The sequence below is a fragment of the Musca domestica genome, unplaced genomic scaffold (assembly GCF_030504385.1).
Source record: "Musca domestica strain aabys unplaced genomic scaffold, Musca_domestica.polishedcontigs.V.1.1 36, whole genome shotgun sequence".
Lineage (NCBI taxonomy): Eukaryota > Metazoa > Arthropoda > Insecta > Diptera > Muscidae > Musca > Musca domestica.
The window spans coordinates 566,493-591,459 of record NW_026712318.1 but is presented as its reverse complement, the minus strand read 5'-3'; the positions used below and the strand labels follow the sequence as shown (position 1 = coordinate 591,459).

Genomic DNA, 24,967 nt, shown 5'->3' with positions numbered 1-24,967 from the left:
ACATTCAAAAATGGTGATAAAATAGGAGTGAAAGGTAAGTAAGAATATTGTGTGAAAGATAGAAGGAGGCTGTATTTTTGTATTCCCAGGCCGTTGTTCGAGGGCCGTGCTGTGTTCAGCCTTGGACGAGAAACACTTACTTAATAGCTGCACCATATTTTTGCATTTTTGTGTCAGGGTTTTACTTCAAAGAAGGAACACTGCCCTGTGTGGCTTCGGACTTTATTGCTTGATGTTGTTCTTTGGGAGAGAGCCCCCATTCTGTAACAGCATTCTATTTCGAAAATCAAAAGTGGAATTCCAATAGGATTTGTAAGGTAAGTGAGAATTTATTGTCAGAAAAAAAAATGAAGAAAACTTTATATTTTATTTATATTATCAGGCCCAAAGGCCGTGCTGAGTGCTACCTTCGACGAATCTTAGTAGACAGTTCACTCCTCCTGATACCGCCCCACAAAGGGTCAACATTTTGAGTATCCATGAAGCTCATAAAACGCAAAATTAACATGCGATTCCATTCAGACTTGATACATCTTCTTCTGTTATCTCCCCCACAAGAGGTTCAAGATTTTTGAAAAACAAAACGCTCAAAGAAATCGAAATAAACATCCAACTATTTTCAAGAGTTTTATGCCAAAACTTTTTTTTTGGATATTTTGACTTCCAAATATCCCTTTTAAATGGGGTTTTTAACCATTTTTCAAATGTTCAAACAAAATAGTTCTCGTAGTGTCAGCAGTAATATTGCCAAAGACACTAAATACCTACCTACAATTTAAGTATTCCAAGTAATATTAATCCGAATATTTCAAAAAAATTTCAGTATTCAAAATTTAATTTTTTTTTGGTTTGGATATCTCCTTTTTTATTTACAATCCATCCAATAAATATGTCACCGGTATATGACTCAAAATTTTACCCAAGAAATCTTTCATAATAACCTCAACGGTTTGTGTCAGGGCCGGGCGCAATACTTCGAAGATGGAACGCCAATTTTCATTTATCAAAGCATGGGCACTATCCTCTAGCGTTGCATCACCATTGAAAATATTATCCAAATGTAAATGCATGCCACCCACATCTTCCCACACCAGATGGAGTTTTTCCAGTTGACCAAATTTGAAATCGCCATTTTCACGAATTTTCACACGTATGGCCAAATTTAGAAGGGCTTTTTCTAAAAAAAAGAAAAATGAAATTTAAATATATACATTTTTTGTACATAACAATCACTAATTTACCCATCATTATTTCAGCTTTGCCTTTGCTATTCAATGCCAAACTCAGCAGATTCCCATTGACCGCATAGTCACTGATCAACTTAAATTCGGGTACATTGATGTTAAATTTGAAGGTGAGTTTTTTTGCATCAGTACTAAAAATTAATACATTTTAATTTTCTATATTTTTTTAGCTCTTTTTTATCCTTTACTTACCCAACATCTGTAATTGATGTTCCAGAAAGCCCAAATATTTCAGCATTTTGCATATTCAGATTCAAAGAAATGGGTCCACTAACAGCCTGCTCAATGGAAATGCGTTTGACATGCAACGGATCGAGGGAGCCGATGGATTTTAAGCCGGGAACACCTTGAAAGAAATGTAGTAAGTGGTATAATGGCGAATATAAATGATAGCTAATTTAATAATAGATTTTTGACACAGGTTGAAACTCTTAAAAATGAAGCTAGATAAACTGATTATGGGCCTGGGGCAAATATTTCGAGACCATCACCAATCGCAAAAACTATTTGACAGAACATCTACGCCTTGTTGGATATATTGTAGATAGATGCGGATCAAAAAAGTAAACACATCAGCTGTTGATGTATATGTTTGTGCCTGGATCTGATTATCACGCCAGTGTGTGTGGAAGTGATTACCGCTTTAATGGCCACTGTGCCATTGATCGTTGAATAGAAATGGCAGAAGTATGCGCCAACCAATTGGCTAGGTGTTGCTATTTTACCTTGAAATAATTGTCTATCGCTCGGCTGATTCTCGGCCAAGAGACCAGCAGGTTTACGGGTTGCAGTCAGCCATATCACCGGCAATATTGGAAAGATATGGAGATGACTTCTAACTATTACAGTGGACTGATATGATTGACCCTATGGGGATTCACTAACAAAAACATAATAACAACGCGAAAACCAAACCTTTTAATGTTGATGGCTGCTGCAACGAATTGAGTGATTTATTTAGTTCTCGATTCTACAAAAATGAATATCTGATTCTCGGTGAGTGGCAATATTCCCAGCCTTGTGAAGACAAATGTTCCCAGCTTCGACAAAAGCTGTGTGATTTCATGCAGTTGTTGTTGTTGTAGCAGTAGTACATGTGTGTGTTTGTGTTCTGCTAATCTGGTTCCAGCTCCAGGTTTAGAAATTCGGCTACTTTAACGGGCTGTAGCCAGAGATCCTCTGGAGTGAGTTGGGTAGGTTTGGCTGAGCAATTAAAAAGGTGTAGCGTATTGTGCGGGCCTGTATCACACGCCGGGCAGGCGTCACGCACATCTTCATCAATTCGTGCCCAATACGAATTGAGGCGACTACACCATCCTGAACGTAATTGCGCCAAAACTACCCTGGTTTGTCTAGGCAGCTGACGTTCTTCTGCTGCAATGGATGGGGGGTGGACTCCGAGGACGGCATTCACTTTATAACTGCTAATAGCATCCGCGACTGCATCGGTGTGAATGCCACTCAGACCTGCCTGATAGGCTTCTTGATCTAGAGGCTCTCTCTTGTAGCGCTGGACCTCCCTCTCTAGATCATGTATGTCCTTCCTGACACGCCTGGGTGGGGGAGAGTTATCCACCATGTGATGGTTGGGATGGCTCTCACGGTAACACCCAAGCAGGTACTGCAACGAAAGCATATGACTATGCTGACGTAAGGGAAGGACTTTCGCCTCCTCATGTAGATGGTCCACTGGTGTCATGAGGAGGCACCCTGTCGCAGTTCTCAGGGCAGCGTTCTGGCAGGTCTGGATATTCTTCCACTGCGTAGCACTAGTATTCGCAGACCACACTGGAGCCACATAGTTGACCACAGACCGACCTATCGCGTTATAAGAGGTCAACAAGGTTTCTTTGTCCGCACCCCAAGAGCTGCCGGCTAGCGCCTTGAGGACCTTGTTCCTACTTTTCATCTTGTCGCAGATAGCTGTGGCTTGCGCGGACGACTTGAACATGCTGTCGAACGTTACCCCAAGAATCTTGGGGTAGTTCGTGGTCGGTATTAAATTCCCCTCGACCTGAACATTCAGCTGTGTTCTCATCTCCGCAGACCATGTGGTAAAGAGTGTGGCCGTTGATTTCGTGACGGATATTTTCATATTCCTCGCGTGGAAGTATGCGGCAAGCTCCGCGAGATAGGGGTTCAACCTTTCGCATATGTCATCGACCACTGGACCCGACGCCATGATCGTACAATCATCCGCATACGTTACGATCTCAATGCCGTCTGGAGGGCGAGGAATTCCGGAAAGGTAGAGGTTAAACAGTTCCGGAGATATCACCCCACCTTGGGGAACTCCCTGTTTCACTCTACGGGCTTTGGACTTCTTGTTCCGGAATTCCACGTACGACTGGCGTCCACACATATAGTTGATTATCCAACGTTTCAAACTTGGCCGGAGGGTAGTTCTCTGTACGTCCTCAAACAGTGTGGCATGATTGACCGTATCAAATGCCTTTGATAGGTCAAGGGCTACCAACACTGTTCTGTCACACGGCCTGTTCTGGTTTAGTCCTCTACTAATATGTGTGGAAATGGCGTGTAATGCTGTTGTGGTACTATGTTGTGGACGGAATCCATGCTGGTGGTTGGCAACTGCATAGCTTCCTCTAATGCTGGGGAGGAGTAAAGCCTCAAGAGTCTTTGCTACTGGCGACAAAAGCGAAATCGGCCTGTACGATTCGCCTTTACTGGCATCCTTGCCTGGCTTCAGTAGCGGGACCACCCGGCCCATTTTCCAGGTTTCGGGCACTATGTGGGTGGCTAGCGACAAATTGAGAACTTTTGTTAAGTACTCGACTCCCGGCGTATCCAGCTGCTTCAACATTACCATTGAGATTCCGTCCGGGCCCAACGCTTTGGATGACTTAGCGTTACGGATGACATTTGCAACATCACCCATCGTAAACTGTGGTGGTTCCTCCTCGGCGGGAAGAGATCTGATACGACGTAGTACTCTTCGCTTCGCCCTATCACTCTCGGGGTGCTCGACAAATTGTCGGTTAAAATATTCCGCGCACCTCTTCGGATCAGTCACCGTTACGTCGTTAAAAGTGACTGAGGTCCTATCATCCTTTTTTCCAGGGTTCGAGAGCGACTTAACCGTTACCCACAGCTTACTCATATCGGTTCCAATGTTGCAGCACTTCAGATGGTCTAGCCACTTTTTCCTCTTATGCTCCTGTACCAACCGGTTGACTTCCACTGTCAAGTCACTGATTCTAGGATCAGTAGGGTTGGTACGACGGAGATCATCACGCTCGTTTGCTAATCCCGCTGCCTCTGCTGGGAAGTTTGGTCTTATCTCGGGTATTCGACCAGCAGGTATATAGCGAGCGGCTGCAGCTCTGATGATGTTTCGGAAAATCCTTTCTGCTACCCGAACATCAGAAGGGTTGGGCAGTTCTCTGAAGCGGCGGTTGGTGAATTCTCTGAACTCTGGCCAGTGAGCTTTCCCATGGTTAAGGAAAGTGCGGCGTTCAGAGGTTATGAAATCGGGCGACCTGCTTATGGAGACGATTATCGGGAGATGGTCTGAGCCAAGAGAAATGACGGGTTGCCAAGTCACGTCATTTATCAGACCGGGTGACACTATGGTTAAATCTGGCGAACTGTGACACTCTCCTCTTATTCGGGTGGGGGCATCCTCGTTAACCGTGCAGAATGTGGAGCAGTCAATCTGCTCTGCCAGCGCTGATCCCCTCTGGTCATTACCTAGGACGGAATGCCACAACTCATGGTGGGCATTAAAATCCCCTAGTACCAGGCGGTTATTGCCTACCAATAATGGGCTAATATCAGGCAAATAACGTGGTTCACAGCTATTAATCGGCGGGATATACACATTAAGCACCTCTACCTCGGCAGTTCCACACTTGACTGCTACCCCCATACATTCCATGTATGGGTCACTAGAGACTAGCTCAAGCGAGATAGGTCTGTACTGAACAGAATGGTGTAACAGGAACGCTAATCCCCCACCTCCACTTCTGGTGCGATCCTTCCTTAGTACGTTGTAACCATAACAACGTTGTAGGCTGCAATTTTCATTCAGCTTGGTTTCCTGCACCGCTGCGATCTTAATATTCCTCCGACTCATAAATTCCACTATCTCATCTATTTTGCCTCGAAGTCCGTTGCAATTGAATTGCAAGAATGATGCACAATCCGGAGTTGGAACAGCAACATGTGGCGTTAGGTGCTGCGGTGTTGGTTGCTGTTCTGGAGACTGCGGTGGAGTGCCATACTCCGACGACGTCTCTGACGAGGACGACGAAGAAGAGGACTCGCTGGGGACTACGTTACTGCAGCAAGTCGCAACATAGTCCCTGCAGTCATGGCGTTCACTGTATATATATTGTTTGATGTTTGGGCGATTTAAGGAATACAGGTTACAATACTCTAATGATGAACTAAAAACCTGAAGAAGATAAATTGCAGGTGCTTTTGGAATACACCCTTGTAAAGTTTAAGTTAGTGACGAAAATTGAATTGAACACTCTTTAACATTGGAGGAAAATATAAGGAAAGGTTTAAATGTCTATAAAAGGTTCAAAAGTTGATCCCATTGCCCTCAACGAGTTTGTGGGAGCTGATTTACTTTATAATCAGTTGAATCTGAAACAAATTTGATGGGATAATGTTTATTAACAAAAACATTTTCTCAATGCAAAATTTGATTGTTTAAAGGAAGACTGGCCCGGAATGATGTTATCTAGTTTGATTAGGAAGACATTGTCGATGGTTATCTAAAGACATGTTTCGAAAAGAAACAAAGTGTACCTTTATAAAAATTGGCGACATTATCCGGATGAAGAAGTTTGCTGTTTTTTACGGCCTTTCATAGGTCAGCAATTTTAAACCTAAACGGTTCAGTGAATGAGATTGGTGAAAAATATAACTCCCCCTCAACGACATCGATCTTAAAAAGTAGTTGGATCAGGACGAGGAACAACAAGGGTGAGTATATATTAAAAATAACTTTGTTGTTTTGAGATACGAATTACGAAATATTTGATTTTTTAAGGAATGATTTCAAAATTTGTCAGAGTCAAACCGCTCAACAAAATCCGTGAAGAAATAACACAGTTGATTACAGAAGCACCATCACACTGAATATCAACTGAATACTCGGTCGGTGTTCAATATCCAGTATCATTATCTGCGGCAGCCACAAAAAACAAGTCAGGTAAGTGAATATTGATCTTAACTGCCATATCCAAAAAATCACAAAAAAAAACAGGGGCAGGGAAAGTAAAAGAATGTCGATGTCGGAGGGCAACAGATTTGTTGAAAGGACTCATAAAGAGACAACATTTATATTTTGTTGAAACAGAGCAATATTTTGAGCTAGGGAAGAAAAGCAGGTGTGATAAGACTGGAGAGATGGAAGACAAGTCATAACGAGAAATATTCTCTGCTGTAGGGCTTTCCCCATAACAAACGATTTACTATCAAAGCACACTAGTGTCAAAAACTGTAAGAAAATCATTTGTGAAAATTTCGGTTTAAGATTTCTTCAATCCTTACATTTAAGTGTAGAGGGGGCGATTTTCCATTATTATACCATCCACTTTGGAAAGGAGGGTATATTAAATTGGTGATTCTGTTTGTAAAACTTCTTAATATTAGTCTTATACCCCGTAAATTATATATATATTCACGATGCCAGTTGTTGAACTTTGAAATTTGGCACAATAGTTTGCATTGTGCCTAAAATGGTTGATATTGAAAATGTTTTCGCATAGCCATATAACGGTACCTTCCGATATTCTGTATTTTGATGATTGTTGTCACATTTTCCATTGTATTGTTCGAAATTTGTTATTGAGAGTTTGTAACAGGTCCATACTCCGGTGCCAGAACATTTTCTCTATGGATCCAGCTTTTACTATAGCACAGCTTTTACTATAACACCATATACGGTACGGTACGAATATTCGGTATTTTTACTATTTAAGTCACTTTTTCTATTGTATTTGTTTCAAATTCGTTATTTGTAGTTCATATTGGGTTCTTCAACCGGTGTCACAACATTATCTATTACTAAAATCTTCAACCGATCTCACTGGTATTTGCAGAGTAAAGTAGAACAAGTTTGAATCCAGACACTTTTATTTCGAAAAATGTTACCTAATGTTGGATGGTAATGAAAGTTCGGCCCGGTCGAGTTAATGTTGTTTTTTACTTCCATAATTTTATAACTGATTATAATTACTGATTACTTAAATTACTTAAAGGAAAAATTGATCAAAATGATTGGGAAATATTGATGCAATTTTTTATTTTGATATGCAGGGTAAATACATATTTCTTTTCTTCACAAACTCATAGTGAAATTTGATGAAGAATATTTTTGTCTTTGATGTCATCCTTCTCAAATGATGCTTTGTTGGAGATTTTTGCACAAACTCACATAAAGTGCGGCTTAAGCCTAAAATATGCCTCTGATATATATGAATCCCTGGCGTTTAGGTAAGATTTAAACTTTTGGCGTCTATATATACGTAGACGTGGTCATGGATAGACAATTTTATTTTTTAGGCTGTAGTACATATTACGAACTTCAAATACCAAATTTGAAACAATTTCGGTTAATAATGTCGCTGAAATCATAAAAATACCGAATATCAGGAGGTACCGTCATATGGGGGCTATACTAAGACGTAGACAATTTTCTGTCATAGGCTGTAGTATCCATTACGAACTTCAAATACCAAATTTGAAACATTTCCGGTGAATAATGTCGCTTAAATCATCAAAATACTGAAAATAGGGAGGCACCATTATATGTAGGCTATACCAAAACGTGGACCTACATGGCCCATTTTCAATACCAATAGTCCTGCAGACATAATATACATTTGAGTTAAATTTTATGAACCTACTTCATTTCGTTCGGATGCTAGAGTGATTTCCACAGATGGATAGACGGACGGACATCGCTAAATCGACATAGAATTTTATGCTGTTCAAGAATATATATATATATATATATATATATATATATATATATATATATATATATATATATATATACTTTGTGGGGTCCAAAATGTATATTTCGAGGAATTACAAACATAATATACCCTCCATACTATGGTGGAGGGTATAACAAAATGGAGAGGGTAAAATTGTGCTCTTCTTTAATCTAAAGTTTCAAAACGCCAATACACATGTCTTCTATTCTTAGATCTACTTTCACAATCTAATGGACGTTTCCTGTAATTATTGAAAAATTGAATTGTGTTGTAGAGCGTTATAGTACACACACCTCTATTATTAGCAATAATCAATCAAACCTAGTTTATATTGAATTCACACTATATTGCTGATTAAAAACGTTTGACGTAATTTCTACAGTAAATCCGAAAAAAAATTGAATCAAATTTAGATTTATGTATCTCAGATAGATACATGTGTTCATCCAGATTTCAATTCAATGAACATGGAACTCAATTTGATATTCTCTTAGGTAAATACAGTTATAACATATCCAGCAAGCTGTAGGGTATAAAATATTTGGCCCCTCTCATATTTGACCTCATATTTTTGACCGTTTTTTATTTGTTTTAAAACTTACCGGCCTTCCATTCGTGGAACATTGCTTCAAGATTTTTGGCAAAGCAAGAGCCCACATCAGTGGCCTCAATGGGACAGGCATTGAGAAATGCAGCTGCAATACAGAATTGCGTATTATTTGTTGTAATTTTTCTATATAATTTATTTCCATTTACGTTTTTCGGTTAAAACCTTTTTCCCCACCACCGCCGAAGTTGTCCAAAACAGCAGTGTAAGACAAATACAATATTTCATTTTTTTTTTCAAAAAGAAACCGAAAGTCTAAAAACAGTTCCGATTTTATTCGCTACTATTGTGCAACTGATTTGAAAGACCAATAAATATGCATTTTGTTATAATTTTATAATTGGCTTGAAACGGAAACTTGTTTTGTTTTGCCTCTGCAGGCCAAAGAGAGGCAGGCAGTGTCAATTAATAATACAAGTGTGTGTGTGTGTGTGTTTTGTATTGTTGATCTCGTTTAGGCCAATCTGAGGCTATAGGTTAAACCAATATGATAATTACAATGATATATTGAAGGGGTTGTTGAACCGGTTACTCTATTATATCAATGGGAATTTCATAACAGTAATTGTAGTAACAATAATAATTATAACATTATTATATACAGGGTGAGATAAAAAAAACAGCAACAAAGTCAAAAACCATAATTTTTAATTTTTTTTTAAATTTTATTAAATGAAAATGTCGGAAATGTCGGAAATAGCATCAATAAAATTTTAGAATTTTATATTTGTTCGAATTGGTCACCTTTGGTACGAATTATGGCTTTCAAACGGCCAATGAAACCGTCACACGCTACCCGAAAGTTGCTCTGCGGCCCATTCCCGGCGAAGCAGTTGTTAGAGGTGATCGACACTTTGGTATTTTTTAGTGCCAACCTTACTTTCCAAAATACTCCAGACACAATAGTCCACAATAGGACTGGTATCCGGAGATTTTGGTGGCCATTGTACGCTGGAAATGAAGCGAGGAACCTCATTTTGTAACCATTTTTGGGTGGCGCGTGCTGAGTGCGATGGTGCTGAGTCCTGTTGGAATGTCCAAGGTCTGCGACCAAAATGTTTGCGTGCCCAAGGCTTTAATACACCCTCCAGAATATTTCGCTATAATACTCTGATGCCACGTTCGAATAATACGAGCGGAGAGCGCCCATCGGCTGTTATGGCGACCCACACCATCACCATGGCCGGTGCTTGAGTTCTGGTGGCCAACCGAAGGTGCACATTTTCAGCTGACCTCTTTGACAGGTAAACACGATCATTTTGTTTGTTCACAAACTGCTGGACAACGAATGTTTTTTCATCGGAGCGGAGAAAACCAAATTCGGCAGTTCACCACTTTCGGCCAAGCGAAGCAACTCCTTAGCTCTTTTGAGTCTATTTTCTTTCTGTTGCGGTGTAAGTTCTTGCATTTTTTGGAATTTCAATGGCTTTACCCCGAGCTCATTTTTCAATATTTGCCGATTGGAATATTGCGATGTGTTCAGCTCACGAGCCATTTTTCGGCCACTGCGATGAAGTCGCTTCTTTACATTTCGAACCATTTCTGCTGATGTTGCTGTTTTTTCCGTCCACTTCCTTGACGTCAGGCTACGCTACCAGTATCACGATAACGAGAAACAAAAGATTTATTCACATTTTAATGCTGGAGTGCTCTAAGGATAGCCACTTGTGGTTTTCCAGCCAAATATAAAGAAATCACACTATCACGCATGAATTCCATCACGAATAACTTTTTTTCTGGGAAGTTCTCACCAAAATGTTTTTATACGTTTTTAAACAATATAATGAGCTGTCACTGGAAAAATTTTAACAGCTGTCGGATGAGTGGCTTAGAAATGACAGCTGTCTGAAGTTGGTTGCTTGAAGTTTGTATCATCCTGTATACTACGCATGCCCAAAACCACCTCCTTCTCTCCACTCTAGACATCAACAATGACCTCGATACTAAATTTCGGAATTCTATCTCAAAATCGTTCGTTCATACTAGCTCTTTCTCTCAACCACAGACAGCGATATTGACATCCATGTCAAAATTCAGGATTTCAGCTCTATCCCTTCACCCAATGCCAAATTTAGTACTAATTAGTAATTTTCGTACAAATTTAGAAAACACATCAACAGTGGCATCTATAACAAATTTCAGGATTTCAGTTTTATCCTTTCACCCAATACCAAATCTAGTACCATTTAGTACTTTTCATACAATTATAGTACACATTTCCGAAAATTTCTCCATCTGTTTACCAAATACCAAATTGTATCAAATATAGTACTATTTAGTTGTTTTCGTACAATTTAGTACACATTTACAAAACCACCTCCATATCTTAACGACAGACATCAACAGAGGCATCTATATTAAATTTCAGGATTTTAGCTATGCCCCTACACCCAATACCAGATTTAGTACCATTTAGTAATTTTCGTACAATTACACACTTTCGAAACCACCTCCATACGTCCAGGCTAGACATGAACAGCGACACTAATACCAAATTATAGATTTCAAGCACTATCTGTTCACCCAATAGCAAATTTTACCAAATATAGTACTTTTTAGTACTGCTCGGAAATATGTACAATAAATGTAGTACATATTTCCAGAGCAACCTCTATATATCAATTTCAGATACCAACAGGGAACTCATTATCAAATTTGAGGATTCTAGCCACATCCCTTCACCCAATACAAAATTTAGTACCATTTAGTACTTTTCGTAAAAAATATAGAACGCATTTCCACACCACTGCCAAATCTCAAACAGAGATACCATCTGTAATTAAAACATTAAATTTCAGAGTTTTATTTCTATCCCTTCACCCAATACCAAATTTAGTACCATCTGGTACTTTTTGTACAATAATAGTACACATTTCCGAAACCACCTCCGTATGTCCAGACTACACGAAATTTCAGATTTGAAGCACTATCTGTTCACACAATATCAAATTGTACCAAATATAGTACTATTCAGTACTTTCCGTGCACTTGCAGTACACATTTCGAAAACCACCTCTTTATCACAAACCTACCACCAAAAGGGACCCTAATACAAAATTTCAAAATTCCAGCTTCATTCGTTCACCACAAAACTGTTCCATATTTAGTACCATTTAGTACAATTCGCACACTAAGTACACATTTCCAAAACCACCTTCATATATCAAACTTATTTTCGAACCTTGATTCTAACACCAAATTTCAAGTTCCTAGCTCTATCCGTTCACATAATACCAAATGGTACCATGTTAGAAGTTTAGTACCATTTTAGAACTTTTCGAAAATTTCGAATTTCCAATAACTCATTAGTACATCTCCATCAGTGACTCTTTCCAAATGTGAGCTCATTCCGCTTTTCTAATATACAGTACTGTTCATACTTTTCTTAACTCTATCCAAAAAGGTCCACAAAATGTCTCGAATTGACGGAAACCCTGTCAAAGGCCTACATGAAAGACCTGTTGAATATCATCTCTCAATAGTTGGCTTCCAAAAAATCTTCGACTCATTTTTCTATCCGAAACTTGTCAATTGAAAATCTTCTAACAATGACATTAAAGGTCGCACCTCACGTTTTTTCTGTCAGACGCTTCTCCATCTACAGAAGGCCCTTGGAAGCTCCCAGATACAATAAGATTCTTACTTGTTTTCTCTCTTTTTATTATTTAAACAATTTTCATTCGTCGAAAAAATAGTTTGCCGGCACATAGGCCATTATCTTGTTTAGAATGTCTTTTAAAACAATTTCATTGGTTTGACTCAATACAGGTCGTAGATTCTCAAAGATTGGTCGCCAATTTGCATTTAGCAAAGTGTGAGCACTATCCTCCAAAGCTTTATCGCCATTGAAGAGGTTTTCCAAGCGGAATTGCACGTTGGCATTATCTTCCCACACCAGATGTAGTTTTTCCAAATCGGCAAATTCATAATCACCTTCTTTACGTAATTTCATCTTGTAGTTCAGGGTGAAGGTGGGCTTTTCTGAAAGATAAGAAGGAGAGATCAGAGATGCTAAAATTAGATATCAAATGTCCTCAAGGCCCCAAATATTTGGCGCTTGAGTCGTTCATACAGTTGAAAAATATGGTGAAGACCTTAAAATACCCACCATTAGAGGTGACTACCGTTCTATGCGGGATATTCCAACCATATTGAAAAACATTTTTGTGATAATGTCTACTCATTATTATTGCCAATGTTAAGTAAGCAGTCTTGTAATGAGTATTTATGCTGCCTAAGGAATGTTTAAGCAGAAAATACAAGACAAAATTAATTTGGGACAATTTAGAAGTAGTAATTTTATGCTCTGTTCCAGAACTGCAATAATATGAACATTTGACTACAATAACCGATTTTTGCAAAAAAGTTGCAAACCCTGTAAATTCTAGCAGGTTTTTGTTCCAAAAACCCTGTAAATTCTAGCAGGTTTTTGTTCCAAAAATTTACAGGGTTTGCAACTTTTTTGCAAAAATCGGTTATTGTAGTCAAATGTTCATATTATTGCAGTTCTGGAACAGAGCATAAAATTACTACTTCTAAATTGTCCCAAAAACCTGCTAGAATTTACAGGGTTTGCAACTTTTTTGCAAAAATCGGTTATTGTAGTCAAATGTTCATATTATTGCAGTTCTGGAACAGAGCATAAAATTACTACTTCTAAATTGTCCCAAATTAATTTTGTCTTGTATTTTCTGCTTAAACATTCCTTACCCAGCAAAATTACTCATTACAAGACTGCTTACCAACCCATTATTGTAACCAGGTCATGTCTCACGATTTAAGTATTCAAAGAAAAAAATTGGTTGGTAACCAGATTTGAGATAAGGATTTTCTCGAATATATTGAGACCCAATTATCCACTTACCAAATGCCATAAAAGTTTTGCCCTTGCTGTCCAATGCCAAGCTTAAAATGTTTCCTTTCATGGCATAATCACCATTCCATTTGAAATTGGGGGCCGTCAGTTTGAATTTTATGTCCAAATTATTGCCATTGGATCTGCGTTGCATTTGAAGGGAAACAAATTATCTCTTTTTAAATCTTTCCATTTTTTCGACTTACCCTATGTCTTCGATAATAACATCGCTTAAACCCATTAGTTCCACATTAGCCAAATCCATGTCTATGGAAATAATGTCATTCTTACCACCCTGGCTAAATTTGGCACGCTTGATGTGCAGCGGGTCCAGTGAACCGAGTGTTTTAAGACCGGGAACGCCTGAAGAGGGAATACAATTTTATGAACATTGATATCAATACAGGGTGAGAGAAAAAAACTGCAAAGTCAAACGCAAAAATTTTTACATTTTTTTTCAAATTTTATTGACTGAAAGCAAAAAAATATCGGAAATAGCATCAAATTTTAGAATAAGTTTAGATTTGTTCGAATTGGTCACCTTTGGCACGAATTATGGCCAAACGGCCAATGAAACAGTCACACGCTGTTCGAATGCTGCTCAGCGGTATTTTGGCCCATTCCCGGCGAAGCGCTTGCTTGAGGTGATCGGCACTTTGGTATTTTTTCCAAAATACTCCAGACACAATAGTCCAACGGATTGGTATCCGGAGATTTTGGTGGCCATTGTGCGCTGGAAATGAAGCGAGGAACAACATTTTGTAACCACTCTTGGGTTGCGCGTGCTGAGTGCGATGGTGCTGAGTCCTGTTGGAATGTCCAAGGTTCGCGGCCAAAATGTTTGCGTGCCCAAGGCTTTAATACACCCTCCAGAATATTTTCGCGATAATATTCGGCATTAATTCTGATGCCACGGTCGATTAATACGAGCGGAGAGCGACAATCGGCTGTTATGGCGGCCCACACCATCACCAAGACCGGCGCTTGAGTTCTGGTGGCCAACCGAAGGTGTACATTTCCAGCTGACCTCTTTGGCAAGTAAACACAATCATTTTGTTTGTTTAAAAACTGCTGGACAACGAATGTTTTCTCATCGGAGCGGAGAAAACCAAATTCGGCATTTCACCACTTTCGGCCAAGGGAAGCAACTTTTTAGCTCTTTTGAGTCTATTTTCTTTTTGTTGCGGTGTAAGTACTTGCACTTTTTTTAATTTCAATGGCTTTACCCCGAGCCGATACTTCAATATTTGCTGAATGGAATATTCCGATATGTTCAGTTCGCGAACCATTTTTCGGCCACTGCGACGCGGGTACTAAATTGGGAATTGGGTTAACAGATAGTGCGTGAAATTTGAAATTTGGCATTAAAGTGGCTGTTTATGTGTAGTCTGGACACATGGCGGTGGTTTCGGAAATATGTACTATAATTGTACGAAAAGTACTAAATAGTACTCAATTTGGTATGGGGTAAAGGGATAGGGCTGGAACCCTTAAATTTGATATTGAGGTCTCTGTTGATGTCTGAAATGGAGATATGGATGTGGTTTTGCAAATGTGTACTATAATGCACTAAAAGTACTAAATTGGATATTGGGTGAAGACATAGAACTGGAATACCGGAATTTAATGTAGATGTCTATGGTTGAGAAAAGGAACAGGGTTCGGACATGATTGTACTGGTACTAAATTTAGTAATGGAGAAATTAAAGAGCTGAAACCCTAAAATTTAATTTTGAGGTCTTTGTTGGTACCTGTAATTTATATATGGAGGTGGTTTTGTACTATAACTGTACGAAAAGTACTAAATTGGGTGAAGGGATAGGATGGAATCCTGAAATTTGACATTGATGCCACTGTTGGTGTCTGCGGTTAAGACATGGAAGTGGTTTAAAAAAATGTGTACTATAATTGTTCAAAAAGTACTAAGTGGTACTAAATTGGATATTGGGTGAAGGAAAGAGCTGAAATCCTGAAATTTGCTATTAAGGACACTGTTGGTATCTGAGCTTGAGATGTGGAGATTGTTTTGAAAATGCGTTCTTTAATTCTGCAAAAAACAACTAAGGGTTACTAAATTTGGTATTGGAGGTAGGAAAAAAACTGAAATCCTAAAATTTAATATAGATGTCACTGTTAATGGCTATAGTTAAGAGAATAAGGTGCTTGTGGAAATGCGTACTATGAACGTATGCAAAATTACACAAAATGTGCCGTTGCGTGTTGGGATAGAGATGAAATTCTGAAATTTTGATATCTAGGTCACTGTTGGTGTCTAGGGTGGAGAGAAGCAGGTGCTTTTGAACATGCGTAGTAAAACCGTACAAGAGGTATGGTAATAAATTTGAGATTGGGTCTTAGGATAGAGCTGGAATTTTGAAATTTTGATATGGAGGCCACTGATGGTTTCTAGGGTTTAGGTCTTAAACACATTTTCCAATCGATGTAGTATCAAGTTTGAATTTAGGCTTCCTTGTGGGTAGATCCATCAACATTAATATATATATTGGTATAGTCTCCATACATCTGTACCTTCCAGGTCCATGTTCCCCTAAGTCCATGTTCCTGGAATATTTATGTATGATTTATCATTTGGATTTTTGGTTAAATGCCCGACAATGCCATTCGAGCATTTTGAACACGGCCCATAAAATGAGTTTGAACCAGTAAAGAAAGTCGGGAGGGGCCGACTTTATGATACCCTACACCACTTTGCTAATTTAGTAGAGCTCCGCATATCTACTAAAAGTTCAATCATACACGCTATGACTATATTTATAGTTTAAAGTTCAAGGGACTAAATATGCCGAAGCATTTGTATCTTTTAAATTCGGACTTGTATTGCCCATTTGGTGCACAATTAATTTGAAATCGGATAAAAATATATATGGGAGCTATATCCAAATCGGAACTTATCTCCATAAAATTTGGCAAAGATATTTCTGAGCTGTATTTGAAATATTTCCCTGAATATCGTTGTTACGGAGTGCATATTACGGCTGTGGGTAACAAATAGGACAAATCGGATGAACAGTATATGTGGGAGCTACTGCTATATCTGAACCGATCTTCACCAAATTTGACATACTAGCTTCTAGACTCAATTTGGTCGTAAGCGCCAAATTTCATCCCATTTGGACAAATATTAGACGTTTGGTGCACAATAAAAGGTAAATCGGACGAAGTTATATATGGGAGCTATATCCAAATCTGAACCGATCTCGAAAAAATTTAGCAAACGTATTTCTGGGCTGTATTTGATAGATTTCCCCAAATATTGATGTTACAGAGTGCATATTACGGCTGCGGAGGACTAAAATAACAAATCGGATGAACAATATATATGGGAGCTATAGCTATATCAGAACCGATCTCGATAAAATTTAGCAAGTGTATTTCTGAGCTGTATTTGATATATTTCCACAAATATTGATGTTACAGAGTGCATATTACGGCTGCGGAGGACAAAAATAACAAATCAGATGAACAATATATATGATGATGAACAATATATATAGCTACATCTGAGTCGATTGCGATCAAATTTGGCATACTTATTTTCAGGTCCAATCTGATCGTTCGTGCAAAATTCCATACTATTCGGACTGATATTACACGTTTGGTGCACAATAAAAGGCAAATCGGACGAAGATATATATGGGAGCTATATCTAAATTTTGACCGATTATCTCCAATAGGGTTCGTCCTTGGGCCAAACAAATGACTTGTGCAAAATTTCATCTGGATAGGGCAATAAATGCGAACTGTACTTTGTTTACAAAAATACATGGACAGACGGACAGACGAATATGCATAAATCGAGTCAGAATGTGATTCTATGCAGATCATCAAAAGGAACTATGGGTCTATCTCGTTTCCTTGTGCCTGTTACAAACAAATGCACAAAGACATAATACCCTGACTACCTTGTGGTGTAGGGTATAAAAATAAGATGTTTCATATATCCCTGATCCTGATATATCCCTGATCAGGTCATTTGGAAGTTAATAAATTGTGTTCCTCCTTACCTGATTTCCATTCGTGCAAACATTTTTGAAGATTTGTAGCAAAACACTTTCCAAACGCAGGATCAGATCTTTTGCAGGCTGTAAGGAATCCAGCTACAAAACAAAAGCAATTACAAAATTTCTGCTTCAAATTCAAGAGCAGAGTTGGCTTACGTTTTTCTGTGAGGACTTTTGCTGCCGCTGTGAGGGTTACAAGGTTCCAAATCAGAACAGTGATAGAAAACAGCCCCACAATGATTTTCATTTTTAAAATTTTCAAATTAAAATAAATTGTTATCTATCGGAATGTTATTTAGAAGACTGCAAGAAATCTCACCAAGAGATGGGCTTATAAATGCATCGTATGATATACGATGTAGAAAAAAATCTTTGTTTCTATCATGAAATACATTGGCGGGGCAAAAACTTATTAATGGGAGCAAAGAAATATTTCCAAATAGGTTTTTGGAAATTATTTACAATACTGGATCTGAAAATATTTGCAAGCTGTTTGCACACAATGCACAACCAACCATACGTGCCTTAGTACCTCATCTACGCCAATGGATTGATTCAAATTCAACCGGTATTCTATTGAGACATTAATAGACTATATAAATATGCAATATTGGAAGAAATTATTCTACGTTCTTTAAAGCAAATTCAATGCACGTGTGTGGGGGGAAGTTATTGCCCTTGCAATTAGTAAATAAATTTGATTGAATAATTGGATGCATTAAAAGCGTCCTATACCACTAGAAGAGATTAATTGATTAGAATGTGTAAAAAAAAATATTGGAGAATATTTTGTTTCTAGTTCCAAAGATTTCCTTAGGCAAAGCATTCGAAATGGAGGATACTTGTGATTTTATGTAAAAACAATTGTAACATGTTTGAAGATTAATTTATGGAAATGTTGACCTCGACTGGACCCACTCTTTCCAACATTTTGGGGCCGATATTCAACGAAAATATATTTTTCATTATTGTCGTCCAATGCGTCTACAGAGTGAAATAAAAATACGGCAACAAAGTCAAACGCCATAAGTCTACATTTTTTTTTTAATTTTATTGAATAGAAGCAAAAAATGTCGGAAATAGCATCAAATTTTAGAATAAATTTAGATTTGTTCGAATTGGTCACCTTTGGCACGAATTATGGCCTTCCGTTACACGCGGCCCAGATGTTGCTCTGCGGTATTTTGCCCCATTCCCAGCGAAGCGCTTGCTTGAGGTGATCGACACTTTGGTATTTTTTAGTGCCAACCTTGCTTTCCAAAATACTCCATACACAAAAGTTCAACGGATTGGTATCCAGAGATTTTGGTGGCCATTGTGCACTGGAAATGAAGCGAGGGACCTCATTTTGTAACCATTCGTGGGTGGCTATGGTGCTGAGTCCTGTTGGAATGTCCAAGGTCTGCGGCCAAAATGTTTGCATGTCCAAGGCTTTAATACACCCTCCAGAATATTTTCGCGATAATATTCGGCATTTATTCTGATGCCACTAGAGGGTATATATCAATTAATACGGCCAAACGTGCCTCATCGAAATAACGTCTCAAGACCCTAGGTATCTTTGGACAATATCCGTTTCAGGACATTTGGAGTCGATCTAGCGATGTCCGTCCTTCCGTCCTGTCTGTTTGGTTTGTGCGCACGATAAATCTCGAAGGGAGTATCCGATTTGGTCCAAACGTGATACATCGTAATATTATTTTCAAACTAAGTTCGAGTTCGGAGATTGGCAATATCGGTTCACTCCTTCTGTTACGTCCGCCACAGAATGTCGAAATTTTCAAAGAAAGAAAGAGAAAGGAAAATCCGATGTTGCTCCAACTTTTCAAATCCCAATATTTGCATCAGTGCTAGGTCAGGTACGAAAATGGACAATATCGGTCCACTCCATCAAGTACCTCCCACAACATTTTCAATAATTATAACTCTTATAAAATGTTATGTAAGAGTCCTATTGTCTTCAAATTACATACATCCCAATATTTATATTAACCTTAAGTCTGGTGTGAAGACGGAATATATTGGTTCACTCCTTCTGGTACTTCACCCACAAAAGGTCGACATTTCAAAAAGAAATAATAATAATATTTTCTGCACAGAAAGATAGAGGATAATCCGATTTTGCTCCAACTTTGCAAATCTTAATATTTGCATCGGTGCTAGGTTAGGTACAAAAATGAACAATATCGGTCCACTCAATCAAGTACCTCCCCCACAAAGCGTCAAAATTGTGAATAGTTCTAACTTTTATAAAATGTGATGTAAGAGTTCGATTGTCTTCAAATTACACACATCACAACATTTTTATGAATATATATGGAATGGAATATATCGGTCTACTTCTTCTGGTACCTCAACCAAAAAGGGCCAAAATTTTGAATATCCATGCAGCTCATAAAACGCGAAATTAACATCCGATTCCATTCAGACTTGGCACATCTCAATATTTCCATCGACCCAAGATTTGTAATAAAGGTGATAGAGATCGGACCATTCCTTTGGGTACCTCTCCCACAATGGGTCAAAGTTTTAAATAACCAAAATGATCATAAAATCCGAAGTAAGCTTCCGGTTCTCTTGAAATTACACACATCTAAATATTTTTATGAACCCAAGATCTGGCATTGAGGCGGAATATAGCGGTCCTCTCCTTCTGGTACCTCCTTCACAAAGGCTCAAAATTTAAATATCCATGGAGCTCATAAAAAGCGATCAAAATCCGATTCCATTCCAGACTTGGTACATCTCAATATTTCCATCAACACAAGATGTGTTATAAAGATGGTAGATATCGGACCATTTCTTTTGCTACCTGGCCCACATAGGTTTCAAGATTTTGAAAAACAAAACGCTCAAAACGCTAATTTCACACAAATGTTGTGAAAATGATATATATCTGCGAACCCTTCTGCTACCTCACCCACAACAAGGGTACAATTTTCAATATTTTTATCTATCATAACTTGCGAAACAACTCAGCGATTCTTTACACCTTGCTATATCTAAAAATATGTCTCTCAACCAGAAACCTGGATATAAATGTTCGATTTTCTTTTAATTTCGCCCATACCATATCTTTATCTGTATTAGATGAAGTATAACAATGGAATACGTAGATCGGCTACATTTTAACATTTTCTAAAAATTATCACATATCTCATATAAAGTGAAGGAAGTAGTCGATATAGTCCAAACCTGGCACGTCGCAATATTTATATCATATTTATTTAAGTCCGATTCAAAATGGACAATATTGGCCCATTCCTTCGGAACCTACTCCATAGAGGGTCAACAATTTGAATAATCATAGCAGAAGTCAAAATATATTTAACTAATCAAATATTGGCTGAGGGTATACATCTGTCGGCAAAACCGACTTATATTTTCTAACTTGGTCTTTGGTGACTTATAGTGAAATATGATGAAGAATATTTTCGTCTTTGCCGTCATCCTTCTAAAATGATGTTTTGTGGGAGAATTTCACACAAGCCCATATGAATTACGACTTTAACCCTTAAATGTGTTTTTTATTTATGGAATATTGGCTTTTAGGAAAGTTTTAGATTTTTGATATATTCTGACACCTATATTTCATGACCAACAATTTTGTAGAATATTATGACTTCCTAGGATCTCGTATAAAAGGAGATTTTAACGATTTTTCGAGAAATTAATCAAAAAGACACCTTTGGCGACTCGCTTGATGGTTAATATGTTTTATCAGAATAATACTCATATTATTATCAGCAATATTATCGAGGCTGCGATATGCCTTAAATGCAAGGATTTCAAGGAATATTGATCTGAAAATTTGTGGAAAGGGAAGAACTTTTCCCCTCTTTTAATTTTCCATCTAAACTTTCAATAGACCGATACACGTATTTTCTCTTCTTAGATCTAATTTCATAATCTCTTGAAAATTTTTTGTGTTGCCCAATGTTTGATGTCCCTATTCCCCAAACTCATTTTCTTCTCATAAAATTACATACATACACATTTTCCGTAATTTTTATTATTCCAAATAATAGTGTACCGGTACATAGGCCATTATTTACTTAAAATGTCTTTTACAACAATTTTATTAGTTTGACTCAAAGCTGGGCGAAGAACTTCAAAAATTGCACGCCAATTTGCATTTAGCAGGGCATGGGCACTGTCCTCCAACGCCTTGTCGCCGTTGAATAAATTACTCAAATGGAATTGCATGCCACCGTTATCTTCCCACAACAAATCTAGTTTTTCCACATCGGCAAACGATTGGGCGCCATCTTCACGTAATTTCAGGCGGAAATTGAGTGTAAAGGTGGCTTTTTCTAGAAATCAAAGAAAGAATACAGAAAAAATGATTAAGAAATAATATTATTTAATAAGTTCATGCGATCTCAAAAGGATTTTTAAAAAAATAATAATTTTCATAAATTCAAGCAATTTTAAACTAAATATTGGGTATCTTTAGAAGATCTCAACATATATATTTTAGTTAATTGAATTTCACTGATCATTTTTTTAACTCCGAACATTTGCTTACCAAATATCATAAGAGCCTTGCCCTTGCTGTTCAGGGCCAAGCTTAAAATATTGCCATGCATTGTGTAATCTCCGGTCAATTTGAACGAAGGTACGGTAACTCTTAATTTCATTTCCAAACTATTGCCATTAGATCTATCAAAATTTAAATAAATTTAAATGTTATTATTATTATTTACATTAATATATTATAATATAAAGTTTGCTTTTTTTACCCAGCATCATCTATAATGGTTCCACCCAGGCCGGATAGTTCAGCATTTACCAATTCCATGTTCATCGAAATTGGACTACCTTCGGCACCTTGGGTGATCTTGGCACGTTTTACATGTAGGGGATCTAATGAACCAATTGATTTAAGACCAGGGACACCTTTAAATAAAAAATAAATAAAAAGTAGAACAGTGTTGGTATGTTTGTTCGGGATACCGTAGTATTTTATTGTTTGCAAAATAGTTCGGCTTAATTCCATTATTGTTGTTTTTATAAAAACAAGGTGGAGAAAAAATGTAACGTTTATCAAGGGGCAAGATATGGTATACCTACTGGGGAGAATATCCAAGACAAAAAAACAAGGGAACTGATAAAAGTAATAAATACAGGGTGAGATGAAAAAACTGCAACCATCTTCAGACTGCCATCATGTCTAAGCCACTCGTTCGACAGCTGTTAAAATTATTCCAGTGACAGCTCATTATATTGTTTACAAACGTACAAAAGCATTTTGGTGAGAATTTTCCAGAAAAAAGTTATTCGTGATGGAACTCAAGCGAGATTTCTTTATTTTTCGCTGGAAACCAACAAGTGGCTATCGTTAGAGCACTCCAGCATTTAAATGTGAATAAATCTTTTGTGTCTCGTACCATCGCTTGTTGCCGTTATACTGGTAGCGTAGCCCGACGTCAAGGAAGTGGACAGAAGAAAACAGCAACATCAGCAGAAATGGTTCGAAAAATAAAAAAGCGACTTGATCGAAACCCGCGTCGCAGTGGCCGAAAAATGGCTCGTGAGCTGAACATATCGCAATATTCCATTCGACAAATATTGAAAATGAGCTCGGGGTGAAGCCATTGAATTGCAAAAAGTGCAAGAACTTAGACCGCAACAGAAAGAAAATAGACTCAAAAGAGCTAAAGAGTTGCTTCGCTTGGCCGACTTGGAAAGTGGTGAACTGCCGAATTTGGTTTTCTCCGATGAGAAAACATTCGTTGTCCAGCAGTGTTTACTTGCCAAAAAGTTTAGCTGAAAATGTGCATCTTCGGTTGGCCACCAGAACTTAAGAGCCGGCCATGGTGATGGTGTGGGCCGCCATAACAGCCGATGGTCGATCTCCGCTCGTATTAATCGACCGTGGCATCAGAATAAATGCCGAATATTATCGCGAAAATATTCCGGAGGGTGTATTAAAGCCTTGAGCACGTAAACATTTTGGCCGCAGACCTTGGACATTCCAACAGGACTCAGCACCATCCTGAGTGTGAATGAATGGTTACAAAATGAGGTTCGCTTCATTTCCATTTCCAATCTCCGTTGGACTATTGTGTCTGGAGTACTTTGAAAAGCAAGGTTGGCACTAAAAAATACCAAAGTGTTGATCACCTCAAGCAAGCGCTTCGCTGGGAATGGACCAAAATACCGCAGAGCAACATTCGGGCAGTGTGTGACGGTTTCATTGGCCGTTTGAAGGCCATAATTCGTGTCAAAAGTGACCAATTCGAACAAATCGAAATTTATTCTAAAATTTGATTATATTTCCGACATTTTTTGCTTTCATTCAATAAAATTTAAAACAGAATGTAAAAATTATGGCGTTTGACTTTGTTGAAGTTTTTTTTAATCTCACCCTGTACGTGTCTTCTATTTTCAGCTCTTATTCATAACCAACTGATTTTCACTGTAATAATTGAAAAAGACACTATATGCCTAAAATAAACCGATCTTAAGCCGAAAATTTAAAAAAAAATCTTGTAGAAGGGGGATCTTTTCCCCTCTTTTAGGAACATTTGCGATGCAAACTTTCAAAACATTGATGCACGTGTCTTCTATGTTTAACTCTGCTTTCATTATCCGCTGGATTTTTTTCTCCTCATCTATTTCAAATTTGATGGGGTGAGACTTCCCATAAAAAAGGAGTTACAAATTGTTTCAAATCTTAAATATTCGTAAGTTTCAAATAAAAGGAAGTAACCAAATTTAATCCAATTTCCATGATATAATGCGAATGTCGATCAACAAGTCAAAAATGAGACTCCTTTGAAAAACGGCCATAACTGTAACATATCTTTACCAAACAAAATTTTAAATTTTGGTTCCAATTTAAATTATTGGCATGCAAATACATTTTTTGGCAAACTTACCTGATTTCCATCCATTGAACATCTTTTCTAGATTTTTGGCCCAACATTTACCAAATTCGCTATCCGAACGCTTGCAAATATCCAAAAATGCCGCTGCAATAGAAAATATAAAAATTAAACATTTATTAGAACAGAAAAATGTGACATTTCACACTTACGTTTTTCGGCGAGGAATTTTGCCCCATTAACCTCCAATGATCCGAGCCATATAAGGGCAACAAGAATACTACACAATTGTATTGAAATTTCCATATTATCAATTTATTTAAACGAATTTATTATAGATTTTTTTTTAAAAAATACTACAGACAATTAAAAAAATATTGATTAGAAAGTATTAATCCGTTGTGCTGTTGAAATCTTGTTAGACTGTTGGGA

At 37.8% G+C, this 24,967-nt stretch overlaps 2 protein-coding genes across 2 annotated transcripts; both read right to left on the bottom strand.

The window, feature by feature from the left end:
* Nucleotides 1–848: 848 nt before the first annotated feature.
* On the bottom strand, nucleotides 849–24,967 carry LOC101897216 (uncharacterized). Its single transcript, XM_059125908.1, has 13 exons — nucleotides 24,748–24,967; nucleotides 24,590–24,682; nucleotides 22,448–22,604; nucleotides 22,234–22,367; nucleotides 21,761–22,018; nucleotides 13,890–14,046; nucleotides 13,693–13,826; nucleotides 12,529–12,809; nucleotides 8,978–9,083; nucleotides 8,824–8,916; nucleotides 1,437–1,590; nucleotides 1,242–1,375; nucleotides 849–1,177 (listed from the first exon to the last, which is right to left on the bottom strand). Exons 1-13 carry the CDS (start codon nucleotides 24,839–24,841, stop codon nucleotides 870–872), a joined length of 2,103 nt encoding a protein of 700 aa, XP_058981891.1. The 5' UTR covers nucleotides 24,842–24,967; the 3' UTR covers nucleotides 849–869.
* LOC105261624 (protein takeout) lies at nucleotides 12,472–18,012 on the bottom strand. Its single transcript, XM_011292898.3, has 5 exons — nucleotides 17,862–18,012; nucleotides 17,709–17,801; nucleotides 13,890–14,046; nucleotides 13,693–13,826; nucleotides 12,472–12,809 (listed from the first exon to the last, which is right to left on the bottom strand). The coding sequence occupies exons 1-5, from the start codon at nucleotides 17,950–17,952 to the stop codon at nucleotides 12,505–12,507; spliced, it is 780 nt and encodes a 259-aa protein (XP_011291200.1). The 5' UTR covers nucleotides 17,953–18,012; the 3' UTR covers nucleotides 12,472–12,504.

What these genes read in the sequence shown, in the direction of transcription:
- LOC101897216 (XM_059125908.1), bottom strand. Translation starts at nt 24,841, where the DNA reads ATGGAAATTTCAATACAATTGTGTAGTATTCTTGTTGCCCTTATATGG. An exon ending in GTTATTATCGAAGACATAGG is followed by an intron (nt 13,827 to 13,889) that starts GTAAGTCGAAAA and finishes AATGCAACGCAG; the next exon opens with ATCCAATGGCAATAATTTGG. An exon ending in AAAGGTTTTAACCGAAAAAC is followed by an intron (nt 8,917 to 8,977) that starts GTAAATGGAAAT and finishes TCTGTATTGCAG; the next exon opens with CTGCATTTCTCAATGCCTGT.
- LOC105261624 (XM_011292898.3), bottom strand. Translation starts at nt 17,952, where the DNA reads ATGAAAATCATTGTGGGGCTGTTTTCTATCACTGTTCTGATTTGGAAC. An exon ending in AAAAGTCCTCACAGAAAAAC is followed by an intron (nt 17,802 to 17,861) that starts GTAAGCCAACTC and finishes TTTGTTTTGTAG; the next exon opens with CTGGATTCCTTACAGCCTGC. An exon ending in GTTATTATCGAAGACATAGG is followed by an intron (nt 13,827 to 13,889) that starts GTAAGTCGAAAA and finishes AATGCAACGCAG; the next exon opens with ATCCAATGGCAATAATTTGG.